We start from the raw sequence: 21,214 nt of genomic DNA, 5'->3' as shown, positions 1-21,214 counted from the left end.
TTCAGATTCAAACTGGTACAATCATTTGTTTGTATTCACGACCTATGATGTGATTGGAAAAGGCCTCTAATGCAAGATAAATTGTTCTAACATTATTGACGATTGCTAGTGGTAATAATGATTATAAAATGTTCATTTTTCAAGATTACAGATACAATATATAGGTTTGTATTTTGGGATTGGAACAGAATTAAAAATAAGTATACTAAAAAGAGAGATGAAAGATTTAAAAAATAAAGGAAATCATTCCATAAAATAAAACTGTTTAATTCTAAGAATAGGAACACAACACTGTCTAGTTAAAAGAACAGGGTCCGTCATTCTGTCTATCACCTTTTGAATTGAACAGAGTTGCCTGCTGGGACCACTATGGGGACTTAAGACTTTTGGTCTTATCATTTAATTACAATGGATTCATTAATTGCTAATCTTTGCTTTTTCACTCTTTCCCTCTTCCTTTCCTCTTCTGCCCCACACCACCTTCTTATTTCCTGTTTAGTGGGACGCCATCACGGAGATGGACGAGCAAAACCGGCCCATCCACACTTTCCAGGTTTGCAATGTGATGGAGCCCAACCAGAACAACTGGCTTCGCTCCAACTGGATCTCTCGGCAGGCCGCCCAAAAGATCTACGTGGAGCTCCGCTTCACCCTGCGCGACTGCAACTCCATCCCATGGGTGTCCGGTACCTGCAAGGAGACTTTCAACCTCTTCTACCACGAGACCGATGAGGCCCACGTCGTCAAATTCAAACCGCCACAGTATACCAAGATCGACACCATCGCTGCCGATGAGAGCTTCACTCAGATGGATCTCGGCGATCGCATCCTGAAGCTCAACACGGAGGTGCGCGAGGTGGGACCCATGACCAGAAAGGGCTTCTATCTGGCATTTCAGGACATCGGTGCCTGCATCGCCTTGGTGTCAGTCAGGGTTTACTACAAGAAATGTCCGTTCACACTGAGGAACCTGGCCTCATTCCCAGACACGGTGCCCCGTGTGGACTCTTCCTCGTTGGTGGAGGTGCGGGGAGCTTGTGTTGACCACGCCGAAGAAAGAGACACGCCCAAATTGTTCTGCGGCGCTGACGGAGACTGGCTGGTCCCCTTGGGAAGATGCGTCTGCAGCGTTGCGTATGAGGAGATAGACGGCTCTTGTGCTGGTGAGTTTTTCAAACATTCGTTTTTGCTTTTTCCTTTTAAGACTCACTTGCAAGTTTGCAAGTGAGTCTGTGAGTGCCGCTAAACAGGTGTAGCCATTTTCAGAAAACCAAACACTTTAACAAGACCTCATGGGTAGCCCCCTTATCATTGTGTTTCCTGTGTGCAAACCAAACCTCCATGCTGATAGTTAGTACTGATTATACTCTCCTCTGGCCTTGAATTAATCATTGCCTACCAAGTGTTCATGTGGTCAGGATTTTGTTTCCCTAAATTTAAGAATGTGTTGTGTTCACCCCCTGAAAACCTCCATGAAGGCTATACTTTTAGAATTAACAACTTGCAACTGAGGGTTTTAACACTATTCCCTGTCTATGAACTGAGGTGAATTGCACTGTCAAGGAGGAGGCTTATATCTCCTGTCGAGTCAATTAAAACATGAAAACAGAATTATTACTTGTTTTACTGAAATGCATCCCCTCCTTATCATACTCAGTTTTCTGTCTGTCCCCATTTATTCATATAATCCTTTATCAATACGGGAAGACATACAGCTTGATATAGTAACCTGGCCAGGAAGTCGATATCTTATTTGATCTACTTAGCATACCGTACATATTGCTGCATCAGCCAGTCAGATAGATAAGCAACGGAGATAGATGAAGTGGCTGATATGTCTGCTGTGCTCATTTGCATTTTATATATATTTATATATATGTGTGTGTGTGTGTGTGTGTGTGTGTGTGTGTGTGTGTGTGTGTGTGTGTGTGTGTGTGTGTTACAACAATGCATGCAGCAACTACAAATGATACATAATGTGTCAGAGGCTGTCCATCCTTCTACGAGTCATCAATGATTAATAAAAACAAGTTTATCTTTCACCTCACCTTTCATTCCTTCCCGCTCCTCATCAGCCCTCCTTCATTTTCCCCGGCTCCCCCCATTATTGCTTGCTGCTAACTCTCTGGAGAATAAGATGAGAGCTAATGTGAGGGGATTAGAGTGTTTAGGGTATTAAGTGTGATGGCATCCCTGATTCTGAAAGGCTGTATGATTGTATGGCTGCTAGAGTTGGGCAATATATGTTAACATTTTCCAAATCAACCAGCCACTGTTAGCCCAACATCTTTTCCTCAGTCTTTTTAAAATCGAATCAAGTAGGTTTGTTTTCTAAACCTGAGGAGATTTCTGGCAGAAAGCCATGAATCAAACTGCTCTCCCTAGAATAAAAAACCCACCAAATAAACTCACAACGTGTCAGAAAAGAAAATATTCTCACATATATTTCCTGTAATGAAAAGAAAACTAGTTTCTCTCTTTCCCTGAACTAAGACTCGTAAAAAAAAAACACTTCATTCAAAACACTTAGTCTTTCCACTGTGGCAGCAATCACCAACTCTGGTTTGGTTTGAAATAAAACCCTTAATTCACAGAGGCAGGTGTGGGAAACATGCTGCTCTACACATTGTTTTTCTCTGCTGCGCACTTTGTTTTTGTTCTGTGCCAGCTGCCCGACTGAGATGCAGCTCATCACTTTTCGGAAGAAGACCATTTAAATTAGCAAAATAAAGTGACAACAATGGCAGAAAGAAAACAGTCCATTGCCGATATATTCATCCGATCGCCCCAGCCTTGTATCTGCACAGATGCATGCATGTGAATATATTTGCTTTTTATTTATATATGCATTTCTTCTAGGCTCCTTGATCTGTTGGAGGCAATAACACTTTTTGCTTTGCTTTCAAATATATTTAGATCTTTTTTTTTTTTTTTGTAGACACTTGCCAGACGCACTCTGGGATTGTTTTGGCCTTTTTGCATACTGCAATGATTCCAAAGAGATCATTTTTCTGAGGCCAAGATGCACTCAGTTGTATCGCCAGTATACATGCTAGTGATTGTAGGGGCTCGCTACGATAACACAAATCCTAAACAGTGTTATCAGGCGAACTGAACGCTTGAATAGTTGCTTATTTCACTTAAAAAGTCTCTCAAACTGTTAAAAATAAGACAGAGGTTTTGTTTGTTGTTGTTTGTGCCGGTGCATTTAAGTCCACATTCTGGCAAACATGATTATCTCCTTTGTGTGTGATGAACAGGGAGCAGTGCATTAGAGTGCTGTGTCTTGTGTTAAAGCCGAACATTCAGGAATCTGAACTCTTTCAGGGGATTTGTGCTGTGTGTGTGTCCGTGTGATGCGTGTAGAGAAAGCGGAGTGTGTGTGGTGTGTGTGTGTGTGTGTGCGCTCGTGTAGGAACATTGTGTGTATCAGTGGTCTACCACCCGCTGTCCTAGGGGCTACCTCGGTGTGATAGATTACCTTGGCTGGCTTGGTAGCAGTTTGATCCTCAACTCTCTGATATGAGCTTTGGGTTATCACTGGTAGCACTGCTCACTGGGAATGCTGCAGTACAACAAAAAGCATACCTTAAGGAAGGTCCGACACAGCTTCATTTCAAGGCACGTAAAAGGCCTAAAGTCAACGTGTCTGTAATCTACACTAGATTAATCTGCAATCGCTGCTCAATGTACTAAAATAGAAATAATCAGAGAAATCTTCTATTCGCTGACTAAAAGCTGGAGTCTGAGCATTCTGTCGTCCTGACAAGTAACATCATGTGACGTTGCCTAACACTGATTGAAAGCGCTAAATTCACTAGAAAGGGTTTACGATAAAGAAAGATGGCACTTAGAGAAGGGTGAACGGACACAAAGTCGATCTCTCATCTCCCTGCCTGACATTTGTTAGCTTTAAATAAAGACAATGTACCCTCACTTTGCTTTTACCACAATGAACTAGATGCACAATGGATGCGAGTATCGACACAAATTGGATGACACGGTGACATCTATCCAACATCACCGCAGTTTACCGCCTTCCTTAGTGCTCTTCTGAACAATGCATTCAAGACTATGCATTGCTCTTCTCCCAGAACCAGATGTTCTCGTACAGTTGATTGGGATTCATCTTGTGACACAGGCCGGCGTCGTTTCCCAGCTGAACTTGCAGCTGCATCGCAATCAGTGAGCCAGGGGTTAAACTGCAGCTGTGATTAGAACCGGACCTGCACCAAAATGGTTACTTCATTCACGTCCGTCCCTTTTATTATTTCCCACTTGTTTATATATATAATTGTTGTGTGACAAAAGAAACAAAACTTGAGGACTTGGGGGGGAAAAAACATGAGTTTATTTGCACGGCAGGATGTATTTTCTGGGGATGGTTTGATGTGGTGTGTCTCAAATCATTTAAAAGGCAAGAGCTGGTACTGTGTTTATGTGTCTGCTTCACATCATATCCATCATTGTTTTATTGAAGAACAGTCATTTCTGCTCTTTGCCATTTGCACCAATAAGTAACCACAACACGACACATATCCGCATCCCTTCAGGGCCCGAAGTCTACCATAATTTGCCTTCTATCCTCGCTCTGCAAGAAGCAGATTTCACAGTTGGATTACATTTAGCCCTTTGGGCAATGTGATGGCATTTTACGGCAATGTCAGCCCTGAAATGCAGCCCTTGCTCATTGTTCCAGGATTCAAACAAGCATCGTTATTAAAAGCCTCTGTACAAGGTACCACTGGAGCGCCCCGGGCATTGAAGGAGAAAGACTGAGGTGGCTGGCTGGGCTAATGCTTCAATTCCCAGTTTACAACCAACCAGCCCTTTGAATGCTACGGCTGCTTGACCAGGCTGGAAAGAAATGACAGGTTTAAATGATCTGCGATTTCAGTAAAATACCATTGTTGATTGATCTTTTTTAAAGCACAGCATTGACCTTTGTGCTTCTCATCTTTTGGTTATTTATGTTTTAGGATTTAATGCAGCTCATTCACTAACTGTACGGCACTGCTGATTAACATGGTATCCAGCTGAAGGTCAACACCGAGGCGACACATGTAAAGACTTGCAGTCCCACAGAAGGGCCGGACGGTTAAATAAATCAGGCATGACGATATGTTGCTATAGCGATGAATAAAAATACTAAAATAACCGCAATTATTTTGTGTCCACTATTTTATGTTTTTATTTTGTAGCTAAATGCAGTTATTTCTAAATATTCTACTACAAACTCGAACAACTTTCTCCAGTGTGATGATGCTTCGTAACATCCAATCGTGTTTTCTGCCACGGAGGATGGCGACCAATTAAAATACTTAAATTAAAATCTTTTTCTAGCTTTACCGTTGCCTGCGTCCCCTAATTTTACGGCCCCGATATTGTCCAATGACCTGATATCCGGTTTGTCGTCTGCCTGATTTGAACTTAACGAGACCACATCAGGCCTTAAAGCCTAAACTGTTGACTGCAATTTAAATGGATTAAAAAAATATTACCCTGGAAGTGTTTAAGAGCAGGGAGCCTAAACGTTCATCAATCTTTTCTCTTGACGTATTATCACTCATACATTGCAACAGTTTGCTTTGAATTTTTGCTGTGGTATGAGCAGAAGTGTCAAAGATCTCTTCATCACATAGATTTCACAAATAGTACTGAGAATGAGTGTCATATTTAAATCATTATTAACTCAAACCAACCCAGCTGACAGCTGTGTTTGAAATAAAACACTCCAGTTCTGACTTGCAAACCTTTATTCACCCCCGAGAAAAGCTTTGTGAAGTCTAAGTAAAATATTTTAGCTACACTGAGGTAGGAAAAACACGACATGCTCTCCACCCAGCTAAAGCCAAATAACCTATTCATTTGCTGGATGACGCTTGAAGTGTCACTGTGCTGCAGTGAAGCTGAAGTTAATCAAATCTATCAGGTAGCAATAACCCTTATAACCCACGTTTTAGGTGGTATGCTCCTTCACGTGAAGGCTTAGGCCGACAGTCTCTCCACACATTTGTTTTCTCTTTGGAGCATTTCAGATTTCACACACAACTTTAACCTACAATTACTGGTGTGATTATGATAGAGAAAGCTGTCTTTGTGATGCAGAAGTGGAGTGCTTTTATGCTCCTCAGGATGCATACTTGGGCAGGAACAAAGACGTAGACCAGTTTTCCTCCTTTCAGAATCCAGGTGAACTTCTTTAGTTCCTCTAGGGCCCTGTGCACTTACACGTGCTTGCATTTACAGTGTATATTTCACTTTCTCACTACTAATTGCTGTTTCACTTTTCATTGCAATTCATAGCTCGGGCTTAAATGGATTCACATACATGAATAGGACCACTTAGTCCTGCCGCTGCTACTGCTGTTTTTCTTTTTTTGAACACTTGTCGCTCCAGTTCAACGGGAATAAGTGCAGACCATAAAACTGGGCTGTAAATGAACGTAGCGTCATATTCCTAATTGGTGGTCAGTAATGAGTTTATTAGTGCATAGTCCATCACACGGAGGCGATGGGCTGCTTTCACACCCTTTGGTTCGGTTCAAACTAATTCAGGTCGGTTAGCCCCGTTCATTCGAGCTGGTCAATCAGACCCTGAAGAGGACCAAGCAACTGAACCGAACCTTCTTGAAGAGGTTGGACTCTGGAGTGTTTTGTTTATGGTCATCTGCTGATATGAAATCTGTTCAGGAAGCAGTCGTATATAAGGCCGTATAATGTATAACATATGTATGCAAATCAGCACGTATGCACATCAGCGCGTTTATTTCCCCTGATGAATAAGTCAGAAGCTATTGGCAACTGCCGTGCTTGTATTCGGCTCTGTGTAGTTTTGTCAGTTCATTAAGTCCATTAAAAATGTGTGACAGCACCACAGTAATAAGCTCTGAATCATTACTGTACAAGACGCCTCCATTTCGTCCCATCTCTACCTGTTAGTCATTATTAATGACCTGGTCGATTTGCAGTTAAATCATTCTTATGATCAGTCATTTCTTTCTGAGCTCTTTGTTAAACCAAAAGACATAAATATACACATCAGAAGCATTAAAATGCTGTCACCGGAATTTGATTTCCCCACGTGGGTCCTGATGATGCAAGATGGCAATCACAAAGAAACGGTCCAATCAATGAGTCACTCTGTATAATTTCATGTTTACTTCTCTTGGTTTGTGTTTTAAAAGAAATAAAAGGCAACAATGTGTGATTTATTTATTTTTTATCCTTCTATCCCAACTAACTGAAAATTACGTGCATCATCAATAAGAGCAATCATTGGTTTTAATGCAAGAGGAGGCCTTGATTGACACACACATTCATTCAGTCTCTCCCGCTCCATTCCTCTCACTCATTGTAAGACGATCCAGCTGATGCTGTTACCACACAGTGTTTTACAGCCGATCGCGTGCGCTTGCCAGGCTGTCTCTGCAGCGCTATGAATAATGAAATCACAGCGTGTTTGTGTGTGTGTGTGTTTATTTTTTATGTGCGTGCGCACCAGTGTATTTGTAGCTAGTTGTAATATGCTGAGCCAGAGTGGTCCTCCCCTGTCTCGGGCTGTGGCGAAGTAAGAACAATCTATTTCCATTTGTAAAACCAACGCCGTGCCACACACGATGAGCGTTACTGTGCGCCTCTCATATTAAAGAGTGATGGATGCCCAGACAAACAAAACACAAAGTGTTTTTCACGATTAAAAAGAGAAAACTAGAACGCTCCGTTAGGAAGTGTAAACTTGATTGACATTATTTAGTTTGGCCTGTTATAACATTTTATACGGCCCGGCATGGCACTGGATCCACATTGTCTAACGTGGGCTACACCTCCAGGTAATTGGGCCGCTAACGGGAGCAGCTGCATTAATCCTAATTGGTGTGTCGGTGTACACATCCTGAAGAAAGTTCCACTTATAAGACATTTTCAATTACGGCATGAAGACAGTCAGACAACAATTACAGCACATATCCTTCAACCTGTCAGCCCGCCAAATGAGATGTCACACAGACGCAAGAGAGGGAGGCTGCACAGGCGAAGACATAATGAATCGCATGAAACACACACACACACACACACACACACACACACACACCCCGAGGCAAAGACACAACAGCCCCTACCACGCGCCAAGCCACCTGGCATCTTGGTCAACAAACTCGAGCTCCAGCCGTAATTCGAGAGACAACATTTTGCTTTCACAAAAGATGCTCTCACAAACACACGCAGAGAGACACACCGGGGGGCCGAGGCTGGCATCCGCAACAGAGCTGTTTGCAGACGGGCCACACTGCAGGGAGACACTGTGACATTTCAGAAAAGGATAGTTTTAGTTTAACAAGCATGACCCTTCAGGCCTAATTGGGAGTGTCTGCAGAGGGAGAGGGAGAACGACACAGAGAGGGTGTGTGTGTGTGTGTGTGCGCTGATGCTGAATGAAGCGGTGTTAAATGTATCCGTCCATCTCCGATCCACTGCCAGCGCACGCACACACACACACACACACACAGTTCTGAAGGACGCGTTTCTTCCTAAGGGCAGATGGAGGTATTTCAAAGGCAGAGATTCAAGTCTCTTGTCATGCAGCATGAAGACAACTCTCTCCATACATATATATATATATATATATTACTCATCAGACATGAGAACGATTAGGAATTTCCCATCATTTATTTTAATGCACAGCCCCTATGTACTTTATAGGGCTGTGTAAATCACACAGTACGGTTGAACGTGAATGCACAGCTTTTTGTTTGTCGTCTACACAGTCATTGTGTTGGTATTTGCTTCCACAGCCGTCATGAATAATATAATTGAAAGCGCTTTGAACACTGACGGGATGCTAATGCGTATTTCCCCTTTTCCTCATTAAGCACAGTGTACCACTGAAAGGCGAGGAGTTTCCCTTGCCAAAGGCGTGATTTGGCTTGAATTACGCCCAGTGTAAATAGCTGCTGTCAGCCCACCGCTCCTTTGTCTGTCACTTCATGCTGTCAACACACGCGGTGAATAATCACGGAAAATGTAAAAACTTTAATCAGGCATCGTTCCAAATGGAAAAACATTTCATGTATAAATGAAAACGAGAACGGATAAAAGTGATGAATCTGACGACACTTCAAAGATGAAGTCATAACTCACCTGACCATCGCCCATGTTCGTTTGAATTGACTTGGAGTGTGATTGTGGGACGATGCGGTCTTTTAATGGTGCAGACCTTGACGGTGGAACCATGCAGTGGGGATCAACTTGGCATAGTGAGAAATGGGAGTCATCCATAGCAGGCCAATGGGGTCATCGTACGGGGTTGCAGAGAATGGGGTCCTCCTCATGAACCCAATGGTCATCGTGCCATTCCACTGACTTACTCACTGATGTTACGCTGGTGTGGAAGGAAGACTGGATGTATTGCCATCGCACACAGGGAGATACCATGTATGACCCCTCACAAGGCTGTTAACCAATCGCCAAATATCTTTAATAGCATGTACAAAATAGAGGTAGGATCATCTTCCCTGCAATAGCAGCTGACCTGTTCTGTTTCTAAATAAATAAAATGTAAAAAAAAACCAGAAGGGAGAAAAAGAACAGAATAATCTTTTTTGAGCAGTGACAACCAGAGGCATAACTGGTAACGTTACAGCATGAAAAGAGGCTAGGATCCTATCTGTGTGTGACAGCGCACGGATCCTATAGATAAAGTGTTGCACGGACAGATGAGGCGGAGAACAGCAAGTTATTTAGAGCGTCGGGGTGAAAGGGAGGAATAAACACAAACCCATTATATTGTTCTTCATTCCCATGCATGCTGATCAGAGTAATCTCAGTGAAAGTGAGTTGCTATGGTTACGTGCACGCTCTCCGTCTCTGTCGCTCAGAAAACTTTCTGGTAATATGGCATTCTTGATTCATACTTGGTTTTCGTGGCACCCTCAATCTAACTCATCAACACTAGACCATATGGCGGTTTCTTGACTGGATCAAAAAGTACATGGTGGTGTAGAATTGCAGGAAATGTGTTTTAAATTACCATATTTCATCTATGCTCACTCTTTCTTTGAAGAAATATATGAGTTATATCTGGGTGTCAGTAATGGTACCCAATAAACACTAATTGGCAAAGAAACAAAAAAGTCACAAAAGCCACAAAGCTGTCACGTAAAATGTTGGTCCCTTAGCTTTCTGAAAATGTAACCCTCTAAACATTATAGAGCAGAGATCTTCAATAGTACCCCAAATTATTTTATCCCAAACGTTTTTTTCTCCGAAGTCCGAAAACACACCTTAACATAAATATAACCTATATTACGCAACTATAAATTTGTTTAATGTTATGTTGAGATATTGTGATGTCAAAATTCCAAAATAGAATTAAAATAGGAATCTGTCAACAATTGAAATTGTACATATACATCATTACAAAGTAATGTTATACATGGTACTTTAGGCTGCACTACACATTATTATTAGCCCGGTTTAATAAGGAACACACTTTTATACAATAGGGGTCCTTCCCCCGTGTCACTATAAGCCTGGCCTGAAAAAGTTGAGGACTTCTGTTGTAGATGAATAGCTCTGGTCATACATTCAGACACATGTATCTTATTGTGCAATGTTTATACAGGCCAGTTTTAATTAGCCAATGTATAATCCTTCTGTTTGAGTTTAATTATTGCCAACATGGCTAAGTGAACCCGAAATTTGAACTAGGTTGCCATCTTTAAATCCCCTTGACAAGAAAATAAAAATAAAAAAATAGTGTGATTAACAAGTCTAAATTGTCTGAATGGATCTCCTGTACTGTTCAGTTGTAAGTTGCATGGAAGGATTGGGATCATTTCTAAGCAACGGCTCAGTCTGTGGCTCACAGCCAACGACCCCAACTGTGTCTGCTTTGAGTCTTTGGCATTTGACCTGATTCGATAATTGGGTGCAGAAGAACACACTTGCAGAGAAAGCGAATGAACACACACAATCAAACAAACAGCAGACACAAAGAAGTCATTTCGCCGCGTCGCATCGATAGAGCCGGAGAGGAAAAGCACGTTGATGTGCGAGTGTGTTCGTGAGCTTGTTCTCATGTCTCCTACACATGTATGTCTGTTAGCTCATTCACACTGTATGTCAGTTACACCTCTCCCAGTCGCTGGTGCTTTACCTTCCACTGTCTCTCCTTAAATCAGTCATTTGATGAGTATTAGACGCTCTGGTGTTGTCGCTCTTCAAGCCGTAATTGAGAACAAATATGGAGAGGGAGAGTATTTAATTGGGGTTGTCAAGTAGAGGGGCGGGTTTGTTGGGCACCTAGAGATCTGCACATCTCTTTGCATTTTAACAGTTTAAAGAATAAATTATGCAGATAGCAGTTTTTTTTCTGCGAGTGTTAGTTGCGATGTGAACTTGCGATGACTTCTGCTCCCCCCTCCCCCCTCCAGCTGGGAGTTACTTCAAAGCCGGGAAGTGATCAAAGACAGTTGGAGGGGGAAAAAAAAGAATAAATTCCCCAACGTACCGGCACCCCGCATACATACCGCTCCTGCCTGTCTCGACCACACTCTTTCACTCAAAAAAACAAAAGCAAGCGACACTGTCTGATGTTTTCCCTTTCCATTTTTTTCTCCTTGAGCACAGTCCTGTCAGACGTTGCAACATTTCAATTGATTTCCCTTTTTCTTTTTTTCACATGTGTGTGTGGTTGTGTGTGTGTGTGTGTGTTCTATTTTAGTACGTGGGAGACCAAGAGACGGAATTAGTCATTAAAGGGTATGTATAGCACGACATGGCCCAGATAAGACATCACAGGGCCGGATTGAAGAGCAGACTTGTCATAAATGAAAGCACATTTTAGAAGCTGGAGACAGCTTCTCCGCAGCAAAAGAAACATGGAGGGGGGAAAAAAACGAGGGTTATTGGGGGTTCAGCGTCAATAATGACTGTTTCGTCTCAGTGCCAGTTTGTTTCTCCTGCAGACATAAAGTGAGTTAATACTCGCGTGTCCAACAGTTTAAATATATGCGTGTTTCATCTGCCATGTAAAACATTAATGATTTATAAGAAGCCCTCATTAGTGAGACGGGTGGAGACAGTGTTTTGAAAGTTAGTGCCAACCTGCATTTACCTCATTCATCATTTTCCCTTCCTTAATGATTTTTTTTTTTATTTGAATGCACAGATGAAGCAGACTACCTCAAGTAACTTTTACTAAATACAAGTAAAACATTTCAATTCGTTTTTTATTGTTCATCATCGTCAGTGTCTCGGATATCAATGTGGCATTAAATAACAAAATGTATTAATCTACCAGTGTGTTGTTGAAAGACACAGCTGTTACAGTCTGGCTCAGAAACGGACTCTTCTTCCTCAACTCAAATGTGTCCTTTACTTTCCTGCTGGCACATATCCCACTGCGGTGCAATTACAGAAGCAGTGGCACATCCGTTGGCCGCTTGTTGATTTCTTTGCACCTGCACCTGTTTTCTAGCTCTGAGCGGAAATAGTTGCGCCAAAGTGGGTGGAGTGGCTCAGATGAGGCTGATTTCACAGAACGGCACAGTGCTATTTTGGTGTAGTCACTACGATAATTGTGTTTCCACCTTCTCAAACCACCTCTAAATGAGGACCATTTACCTCAAATCAAAAACGCTAGGATAGATTTTTGCTTTAGAGACTTGCTTTTAACACACAAACATGCCTCAGTTACAAAACAACATTCATCTGTGCAATTTAATGTAAAACACGGTGCTGAGATGTAACATAAGTATCTTGTTCCTCCGCAACATACTGGTAATCTATTGCACATATTCCAATTTTGTACGGTGACATTATTTCAGCACATCAGTGGTCCTGTCCTCTTATAAAGCTGTCTGGGAAATATATGGAAAATGTCTTTTTAACCTGTCAAGATCACATCCCGGTCTACTTAACAAATGCAACAAAAACAAAAATGTTTCTCTGTATAATGAAAAGAGTTTTTGTTGCTTACATGCAATTGTGTCTGAAAGTATTTAGAGTAATGACATTGATGGGAACATTGATATAATTGGAGCCAAGACATTTCCATTTGGTATTGAAACAAACACAAAGGGGAGGGAGCTTGTATTGGCAATTAAAACATTCCATAGAAGAATAAAGAATGAAATTACAAACTTTTCACTTCAGGTTTTGCTTTGTACCCATATGTGTGAAAAACAGCAAAGAAAGTCAGGGCTTCCTGAAATATTAATTCAGTTTAAAGGTCACCATTGTCATTTGCTGTGTTTCCATTCAATTGTCAAAGTGAATTTTAAGCAATCATTTAAAAGTTCACGTTAAAGGAAAATCAACTAGCGCAGTGGAGCGCATAAACTCTGCTACAGCGTAGTTTGTTCATATTGTCTCTACAGGCTATGCATGGCTGTAGTCCATCAGTAACGAGTAGAAGACATAGAGGGAACAGGACACAAACTAAATGTACTTGGCCATCGAACCTGCATCTAACAATCCTGCGAGCCATATTCTTTTATATCGGCTAGCTTTCGCCATGTTTCTTACCGTCTGGACACAAAGACAAGCATCCCCATGTAATGGGGAAGTCTGGGAGACGACAGTGGAAACAATCATGTCAGTTAAATGTCAGAGTCCGAATTAATTCCATAATTCATTCTCTGCATGAACTCCTTTTCAACGTAGAATTTTGCCGTTTCCATTCACCTTTTGTAATGTGATACCCACTAAGTCAATGCCATGACATTCTGCCTTTTTGTTTTTAAAAACTACGATGAACTACGAAGTAGGCTATTTTGCCAATTGACAGAATATGTGAATGTGTATTTATTTCAGCTACTATAAACATCTCGGTTCAGTGACAATACTCTCACCTCACTGATACTCTTCCTCATCCCACGAGAGGCAGACCACCCCGGGGTACGAAAGGCTTTAACTAGCAGTAGGTGTCTCTCAATCTGCTGGACTGCAACAGTCAAGCTTGTTAGTCACACTGGTGGAATTGCACACACACACACACACAGTCTCTCTCTCACACACATGCACAAATGTCCCGTGGATTGACTTAATCCAGCCATTGAATGCGGCAGGCAGCGATAGCAGAACTGGGTCAGTACTAAGACCGTGGTGTGAAACGGTTCCCTTTGGGGCGGATTGAGGTCTGAACTTTGGCTGACCCCCCTCGACAAGTACAGACACACAATGAAGCCTCCGAATTTTTGCAGGATGGAATCTGTCTGAATTCGTGCTGACAACTTCATTGATCAGGCTAAAACGTGGGCTTAAGCCATAGGAAGAGTATTCTGGACATGGATCAATTAGAGTAGCTGTAATTGGGTTTTCTTCATGGTGAGATTAACCAGAGGAGGAGGTTTTAACGCTGAAGAGCCGGGGATGAAGGTGAGTCGCTCCTCGCGGTTTATACTTCACGTAACCTTTCTTAGGAATTACACTTCCTGTTAAGGAGGGATTTAAGATGACACGTTGAAGGTCTATTGTACATTAGTGGTTTCTAAAACTAGTTAAAAAGGAAGGGAACAGTTCAAATTAAATCGACATGTTTGGGTGATGCCAGTTATACTGTTGTGTGTTTGGAAATAAACATACACATTCAGTTACAGGAAACTGATCAAATTTGCCAGAGTTGATAATCATGCAGACGTAAGGCTTTCACCCGTATTTAAGACACATGAAATCATAACGTCTTCCACAGTGTGAGTGCAGTGTTAGATGGAAATGTTACCAAGATGAAAATGGCTTCAAAGATGTATATTATTGCAATTTAAACCATCTATCATATATCACACATTATATCATATTACACATAACCACCACATCCTTGGCTGAGGACTGAGTGTTGGCAGCCATAATGAAATATTAATACTGTGTTCAACTAGGTACAAAGATAGATAAATGACCATGGTGCTACGACTGTGGATACAGTCAAGCTTGTTTGCTCAAAACAGTCACCAGATTTCATGTAGCAATGGACACAACAGGTATGCATGCTGTACGTCATGCATGCTGGTATTTCTGTAGGTACACTTTCAGTCTGCTCTTTCCCTGCTTCCACCTGTGTACAATTTGCAAGTTGCAATTTAAGTGGTAGTACTTGGCCACAAATCAGCTGCATGTTAGAATATTGCCCTTAGTGGAGTCATTTCAAGCCGTCGTTACTCTTTGTAATGGTAACACTCTGCACCATTAGGCCTCAGCATCTAGTCAAATGGATGGTTCGCCTGAAATTCATATAACCCCCAAAAATGCAAAGTGGCTTTTTATACCACAGTAAAGGCCAACAGTTACAGAGACAAAATAGCACTTTGCAATCGTATATATATATATATATATATTTATATTTATTATATGTGTGTGTCTGTATATTTCTGAGCTGGAGGAGAGAACAGAGCAGTGGCAGTGTGTGTGTATAATTGTGTACACTTTTCCTTTTAGGGATCACTTCTGTATGGGCAGTGTGTGTGTGTGTGCGTGCGTGCGTGCGTGTGTGTGTGTGTGTGTGCGTGTGTGTGTACACATACATGGTTGCACTTATTATCTATCACCAGCTGCAGCTAGTAGGCAGCTCATCCCACTCAAGCTGATGTATGCTTATTAGGCAGCCGGAGGCAGAGACTGGAGACCTGATTTATAAACCAATACAGCTTGTTTTATGGGGGATTGATCTGCCTGTGTCTCCATCAGTGAAGCATTCTGCTTGTCTTTATTCGGAGTGACAGCCAGTAATAAAAGTATGGCGGTGCAAGAAAACCATGAAAGTGTTTACAATTATACAGCTTAGTGCCATCACCTTTTCTGACATTCATACCATTTATTACGCTGAATTCTAGACAGTTGAAAGTCCTTTTTTGTCGAAAAATACAGCAAGGCACACACTGGAGGCATAAGTTTGCATCTGTTATTATGAATGTCAACGAATAATATAGGGATCTGACATAATCACACTAGAAATACTTTTTTTCAATACCATTTTCCATTGTTTACAATAGTGACAAGTGATTCTGTGATATATTACAGCGCAGTTACATGGTATATGTTACATATCCCGAAAATAAGAGTCATAATTATAAAATTATGAAGTCGTAGATCATATCCTGTGTGCACTGCTTTACTTGAGGCTCCTTTTTACAGAGTTTGACCCAGACAACATGCGGTTCATTGAGTTTCATTTAGCTTTTCTGGAGCTTTTGATCATAACACATTATCTTCCTCAGCAGATGGGACTCTTCATGCTGTCATGGAGTTGTTGGAGATGTTCAACCGTAGAAGTTTGTCTCAGAACTTTTATAAGCCGATGCGGATCGCTTTTAAGCCACCCATGGCATAAAAGCTTACATTCACCGTTTATTCTTGACCTTGAAAGTAAGATCAAGGTCAATGCAAAACATGCACCGAGACGGACCCTGTAGGACACACAGCGAACCATAAATGTGTGGCATTATTCAAATACAAAGCCATTATTCTAATAAGGGAAAGGACTGAACTACACCTCTGCCCCAGTATTGTAAGAGAAGGCGTCACAGTGCTGCTGCCAATGCCATACACAATATTATAAGTTATGTTAATCACGTCCATGTTAATCTGTGGCTAAAAATGCAGTATACTGTACATTTTTAGTCTTTGACACCCTGCTGCATCACACCCATGATGCATGGTAACAGTCAGTGTAAAGCATGGGGCAAGCACAACGTTCTTTTATCAAAGTGCAATTTTGTATTTTATTTTGTGCGATACATAATTTATATGTCCGACCCAAAGGGTTGTCTGGCTTAGAATAAGTTTGTTACAATAAAGGATTCCCCTTCCTCCTTGATTTTAACAGCTGCAGGACAGAATCATGAGCAGTGATTAACATGATGTGGGTGTCAGGGCACCAAGAGACCCAGGTTGTCACACCCAAACCTCTGCACCTCACTACCGTCTGTTTGCTGTCGCACACACTGATAAAACACACACACACACACACCCAACTGCACACAGAATCAATGGAGAGGCCACTTACTGGGCACCTGGCGCTCTCTCTCTTTCACCGTTGTCTTTCTTTGTCTCCTTTTAATCAACCCGGGGTTAAAAAGAAATGGTGCTCTAAGTGAGGAAAAAAACCCTGCTGCTGCTGTGGTTTCCAAAGCTCCAGACAACAGAAGAACAAACATAGACACACAGTATCAGTATTGAAGTTGCAGTGGTGCCGATGTAACCGGAGTCCAGTTCACGTGCAGGCATATGAAAGAGATAACAATCCAACTGATACGTATACTGATACTTCAAGGGAGAAACTGAATGGGCATAAGCATCGGATAGTTTTCATAGAAATGTCATATTGATTTGTTGAAACTGGGATGGCATTTCCTCATATTTCCACATTTTCCTTTCAATAACAAGACCATTTCATAAAGACTGTGTCTTTAAGGTCTGACAATGATGCTTATATTTACACCACAACCTCATGTTATTCCTATTATAGTTTAATCATGGCATTTATTATATGAGAATGGTTTCAGAAAACAATTAAGTTCCATGTAGTTACCAGAAACCAGAGACAGCATGATTGATATATTGGCTCATAATACCTCTGTGACTCGCCTATATATCCAAGTCTCTTTCCCCATCTGCTTGCTTTAACCTGTTGTCACCTACTAATGTCCAACGTCTAAGTACAGTAGCACATAATCCCTCCCAGACCTTGCAACAGGTGGTGTCATAATAAGTTTATTTTCCTGAAGGTGTCATTAGTCATTTAGACCTGCTTTTCTTGGATGAATAAAGTTTTCAACACTTGACTCCTGTACACTGTCAGCACTAACTTTATCACTGTCTCTGACCAAAACTTATTTTTAATAAACCTACCGCTGAGGAGTTCATTACCTTCATTTGTGAGTCTACAAGGGAAAACTGTCTATCTTCCTTATGACACGCGCGTTCAAACCTAGAAATTAATAAGTAGAAATGCAAGAACAGCTGGGAAGGCTCCGTGTGGAAATGGTGCCTATCAGCAAGGGGCGAGAAAGAACAAGGAACAGTGGTGAAGTTAGATGGGACTGTCTAAAGTAGTTAAACTTAGAAAACTTAGAAATATGTTGATGTCAGTGACAGTCTAACAACAGGGAACGCTAACTCCCACAGGTCCTGCCCCCTATTCATATCTGAGTCATTTAGCCAATCAGGATGTGCCTACCGTGCGTGCGAACCCCACACTATGCGACCCAGAATCACCGCTCAACATCCTTTTCTCTTCAGCGAACGGCGGTTTTCCATCTCCACAGATGGAGCCGCTCCTTCAAGTACCCCGTCAGTGCCGCCATGTCCGGCCTCATCGGCGGGACGGATCCTCATGACGCCTGCTTAAGTGCCTCTGCTGCACAAACCGCGCAGAGAGCGATGTTCAGCAGCCGCCAGCCTGCCAAGCGCTCCCCATGCGATAAGAGAGAGCCAGAGCTAGAGCCCCAGACGCCAACGTTTCCACCGCTGCCTGTATGAGGTTAATATTTAATATAGTGTCCGGTGCATCAGTAGAACCACCGCTAAGGTCGCGTCGACGTGACAGACTGACACTTGGATCTCAGACGGGGGGCGACCACGCTGCAGGCATTTGGCAAAATGCAGCGGGTTTTGACGGTGACGGCGTCGGCCATCCTGCAGGCATGAGGTTCATGGCGGCCACCCACCCCGGTGCTGCTGCTGGGGCTGCTACACCCCTGCAGAGGTGATTTGCCAGGAGGTACAAGCAGTGAGTCTTCACCTGCTGTAGAGTGTGAGACAGGAGCAGTTGTCAGTCGTTCTGATGGTTCCAGGTCAACGCTCAGCGCCGGGGTGATTGGCGGTTGACCTTCAGCCAGTTCTTGTGGGCTCTGTCTCAGTAGGCAGGGACAATTAGGCACCACCACCTTTACCTGTTACCAGGGCAAGTGGTCTGGGTTCCAGCGTGAGGCCAGTGAAGCCCTGTCCAAGAAACTCCTGACGAGATGGCCTTTCCGACCCTACAAGTGAGCATATGATATGGTCCTATCTCTTAGACATGTGCTCCCTTTTAGGGCGCTACCACTTGTCTTGGACCCCTGCGGTGTTAGGTCATGGCCCGTCCCAGTGCAGTTATTACCCCCATACTTCTGTGGCGTCCTACGTTGTAAAGACGTAGGTGTGCTGCGGCGATAATATGATCAATAAATCGTTAAGCTGTAACTGTTTAATACTTACAGAATACTGAATGAATACCAATTGTTTATTTTATACTTTTTTCTGATCAAGTGTTTGTGACGCTGCTCTACCACAGAAGCATAATTGACACTGTATTGAATTTGAACATACTATAATACTGCACTGACTGATGATTGTATCATGAACTTTTTGGGTGAAGCGCTGTGCGTGGGTTGAACAGTATTTGTGCACGAGCAGGGGGGATTCAGAGGTTTAAAGGTGTGAATGTTCAATTCGTTAAATCGTTTACACATCGTGAACACAACCTAACATGGTGCAGGTATATTTTTAATGTGAATATCCGGTCTGTGTCTCTCTCTAGGAACATAGCCAGACACTGCACTGTGTTTGTGTGTCCTTTGTTCTGGGGGTTGGCACAGGAACAAAGAAAGGTGGGGGTTTGAATTAATGCTGCAGTAATTACTGCTTCTGTGTGCCCAGTTGTCGTAGCGTTACACGGAGACCTTTGGTTAGCGATAGTGTTCATCGGTGTTGTTGCACAGTTCAAAGCTTACGGTTCCGACTCTGATTTTCCCCGCAAAAAAAAGAGAATTCAGCTGTGTTTTTTTCAGTAAGAGAAAGAAAAAGACAGTTTGTGCTCTCCTTTGCATTTCAGTGCCTTTTTTTTTTTTTTACATGCACACATCCTCATATCTGCGGTTTGCTCTGCAGGGAGGAGGACAGGCTTTTTTGTCACAGGCCTAAAGAGACAAGAGGGAGCACAGGTCTCCAGCCTCGCGGTGGGTTCCACTCAAGGTGGTTGCTCCGGAGTGCAGCCTCTTCTGAGAAATCCAGCAGGCGGGAGGAGATAAGAGGAGAGGGGAAAGAACAATGATAGTGGCTGATTCAGTTGAAGGGTTTTTAGACTTCTGTTTTAAAGTGTTTGCAGCCGCCTGAGTGCTCAGGGGGGTCACCGACTGGAGAACAGGTGTTTGTCAGAGTCACACCGGCCGGCCGTTTATTACAAAAGGAACGTTCAGGACAGCTGATTGCGATAGCTCATCCTCGCTCTCACATCATTTTTGGTGAATGTATTGGTTGTGTCTATAGGTGAGTCTGTACATCATTGATTACATTTTCACACTTGCTTGCTTCTACCCACTGAATACCACCTACCTACTATTGAAGATGCTTCTGGCTTTGTATTCCATTTCAAACGATGTAGAGATCCGGCGCACAGAGTCACATATTCCATCTTGTTTTTCCTTTTTTGTTGTTGTTGTTGTTTTTTTGTTTCGTATTGAATCGCCCACGTTTCAAGCTGATCTCCGACAAAACGGTAGGAAGTAAGTACCGCAGAGCCTCAATCTGCCTTTCTCTCACTTCCAAGCAATCACACAGATGTCTGACAGTCCTGAACCTGCCACGCTGAAGACTGAACAGCCCACACACACACACACACACACACACACACACACACACTCAGTGTTCTGATTTGTCTGTCTGATAGTGCTGTCAGTGAGACTGGATGTCAGAGAGAAGGAATCTATTACAGGATCGATTTGGCCATGCAATTAGGTGGCGATGGGAATTTCTCATTTCACTTTTCTCTCTGTAACAGTCGTCTCGCGGGAGCTTTGAAGGAGGGATAAAGTGATACACTGTGATGGTAGGCAGATGGATGGAAAAAGAGGCAGGATTATGGGGAGAGGAAAGGAAAAATGTGTGTTGTGTTTCCTTTGGTAGACGTGGGAGGTGTTTTTTTTCTTTCTATAGAAGCACATAAAGAATTAACGGTATATGGGATCATCTGTCTGTGTGAAGATGCTCATATTATGATTCACTTTGTAATTTGGCACCATTCTCCTTCTACGTGCTCATGCTTTTTTTACTATTTAATAACAAGTGGCCATCCTGAGCGTGTGAGCTCTCGCTTCTCAATTGGCATCACTGCATCGTGAATAGAATAAAAATAACTTTGCGACAGATGTCCACGTTTTGGAAACGGGCCCAGCCCACTCCGATTTTACACCACAGGCATTTTTGTGTGTGTGATGTGCGAATGTGCGCATGTTTGTACCGA

At 42.5% G+C, this 21,214-nt stretch overlaps 1 protein-coding gene across 4 annotated transcripts in view; it reads left to right on the top strand.

The window, feature by feature from the left end:
- Positions 1 to 21,214, top strand: part of epha3 (eph receptor A3) — a 411,842-nt gene that overhangs the window by 301,737 nt on the left and 88,891 nt on the right. For 2 of the 4 annotated variants that reach the window (XM_084022186.1, XM_084022185.1), the window contains exon 3: positions 500 to 1,163. The exons of the other annotated variants lie outside the window; for them this stretch is intronic. In XM_084022186.1, coding sequence (XP_083878312.1) covers positions 500 to 1,163 — 664 coding nt within the window. The remainder of the gene's footprint in view (positions 1 to 499; positions 1,164 to 21,214) is intronic. 4 annotated transcript variants of the gene reach the window in all.

This window comes from Eutrigla gurnardus, assembly GCF_963514095.1.
Source record: "Eutrigla gurnardus genome assembly, chromosome: 12".
Lineage (NCBI taxonomy): Eukaryota > Metazoa > Chordata > Actinopteri > Perciformes > Triglidae > Eutrigla > Eutrigla gurnardus.
Note: the sequence above shows the minus strand (reverse complement) of the source record. Positions and strands in the feature narration are given on the sequence as shown.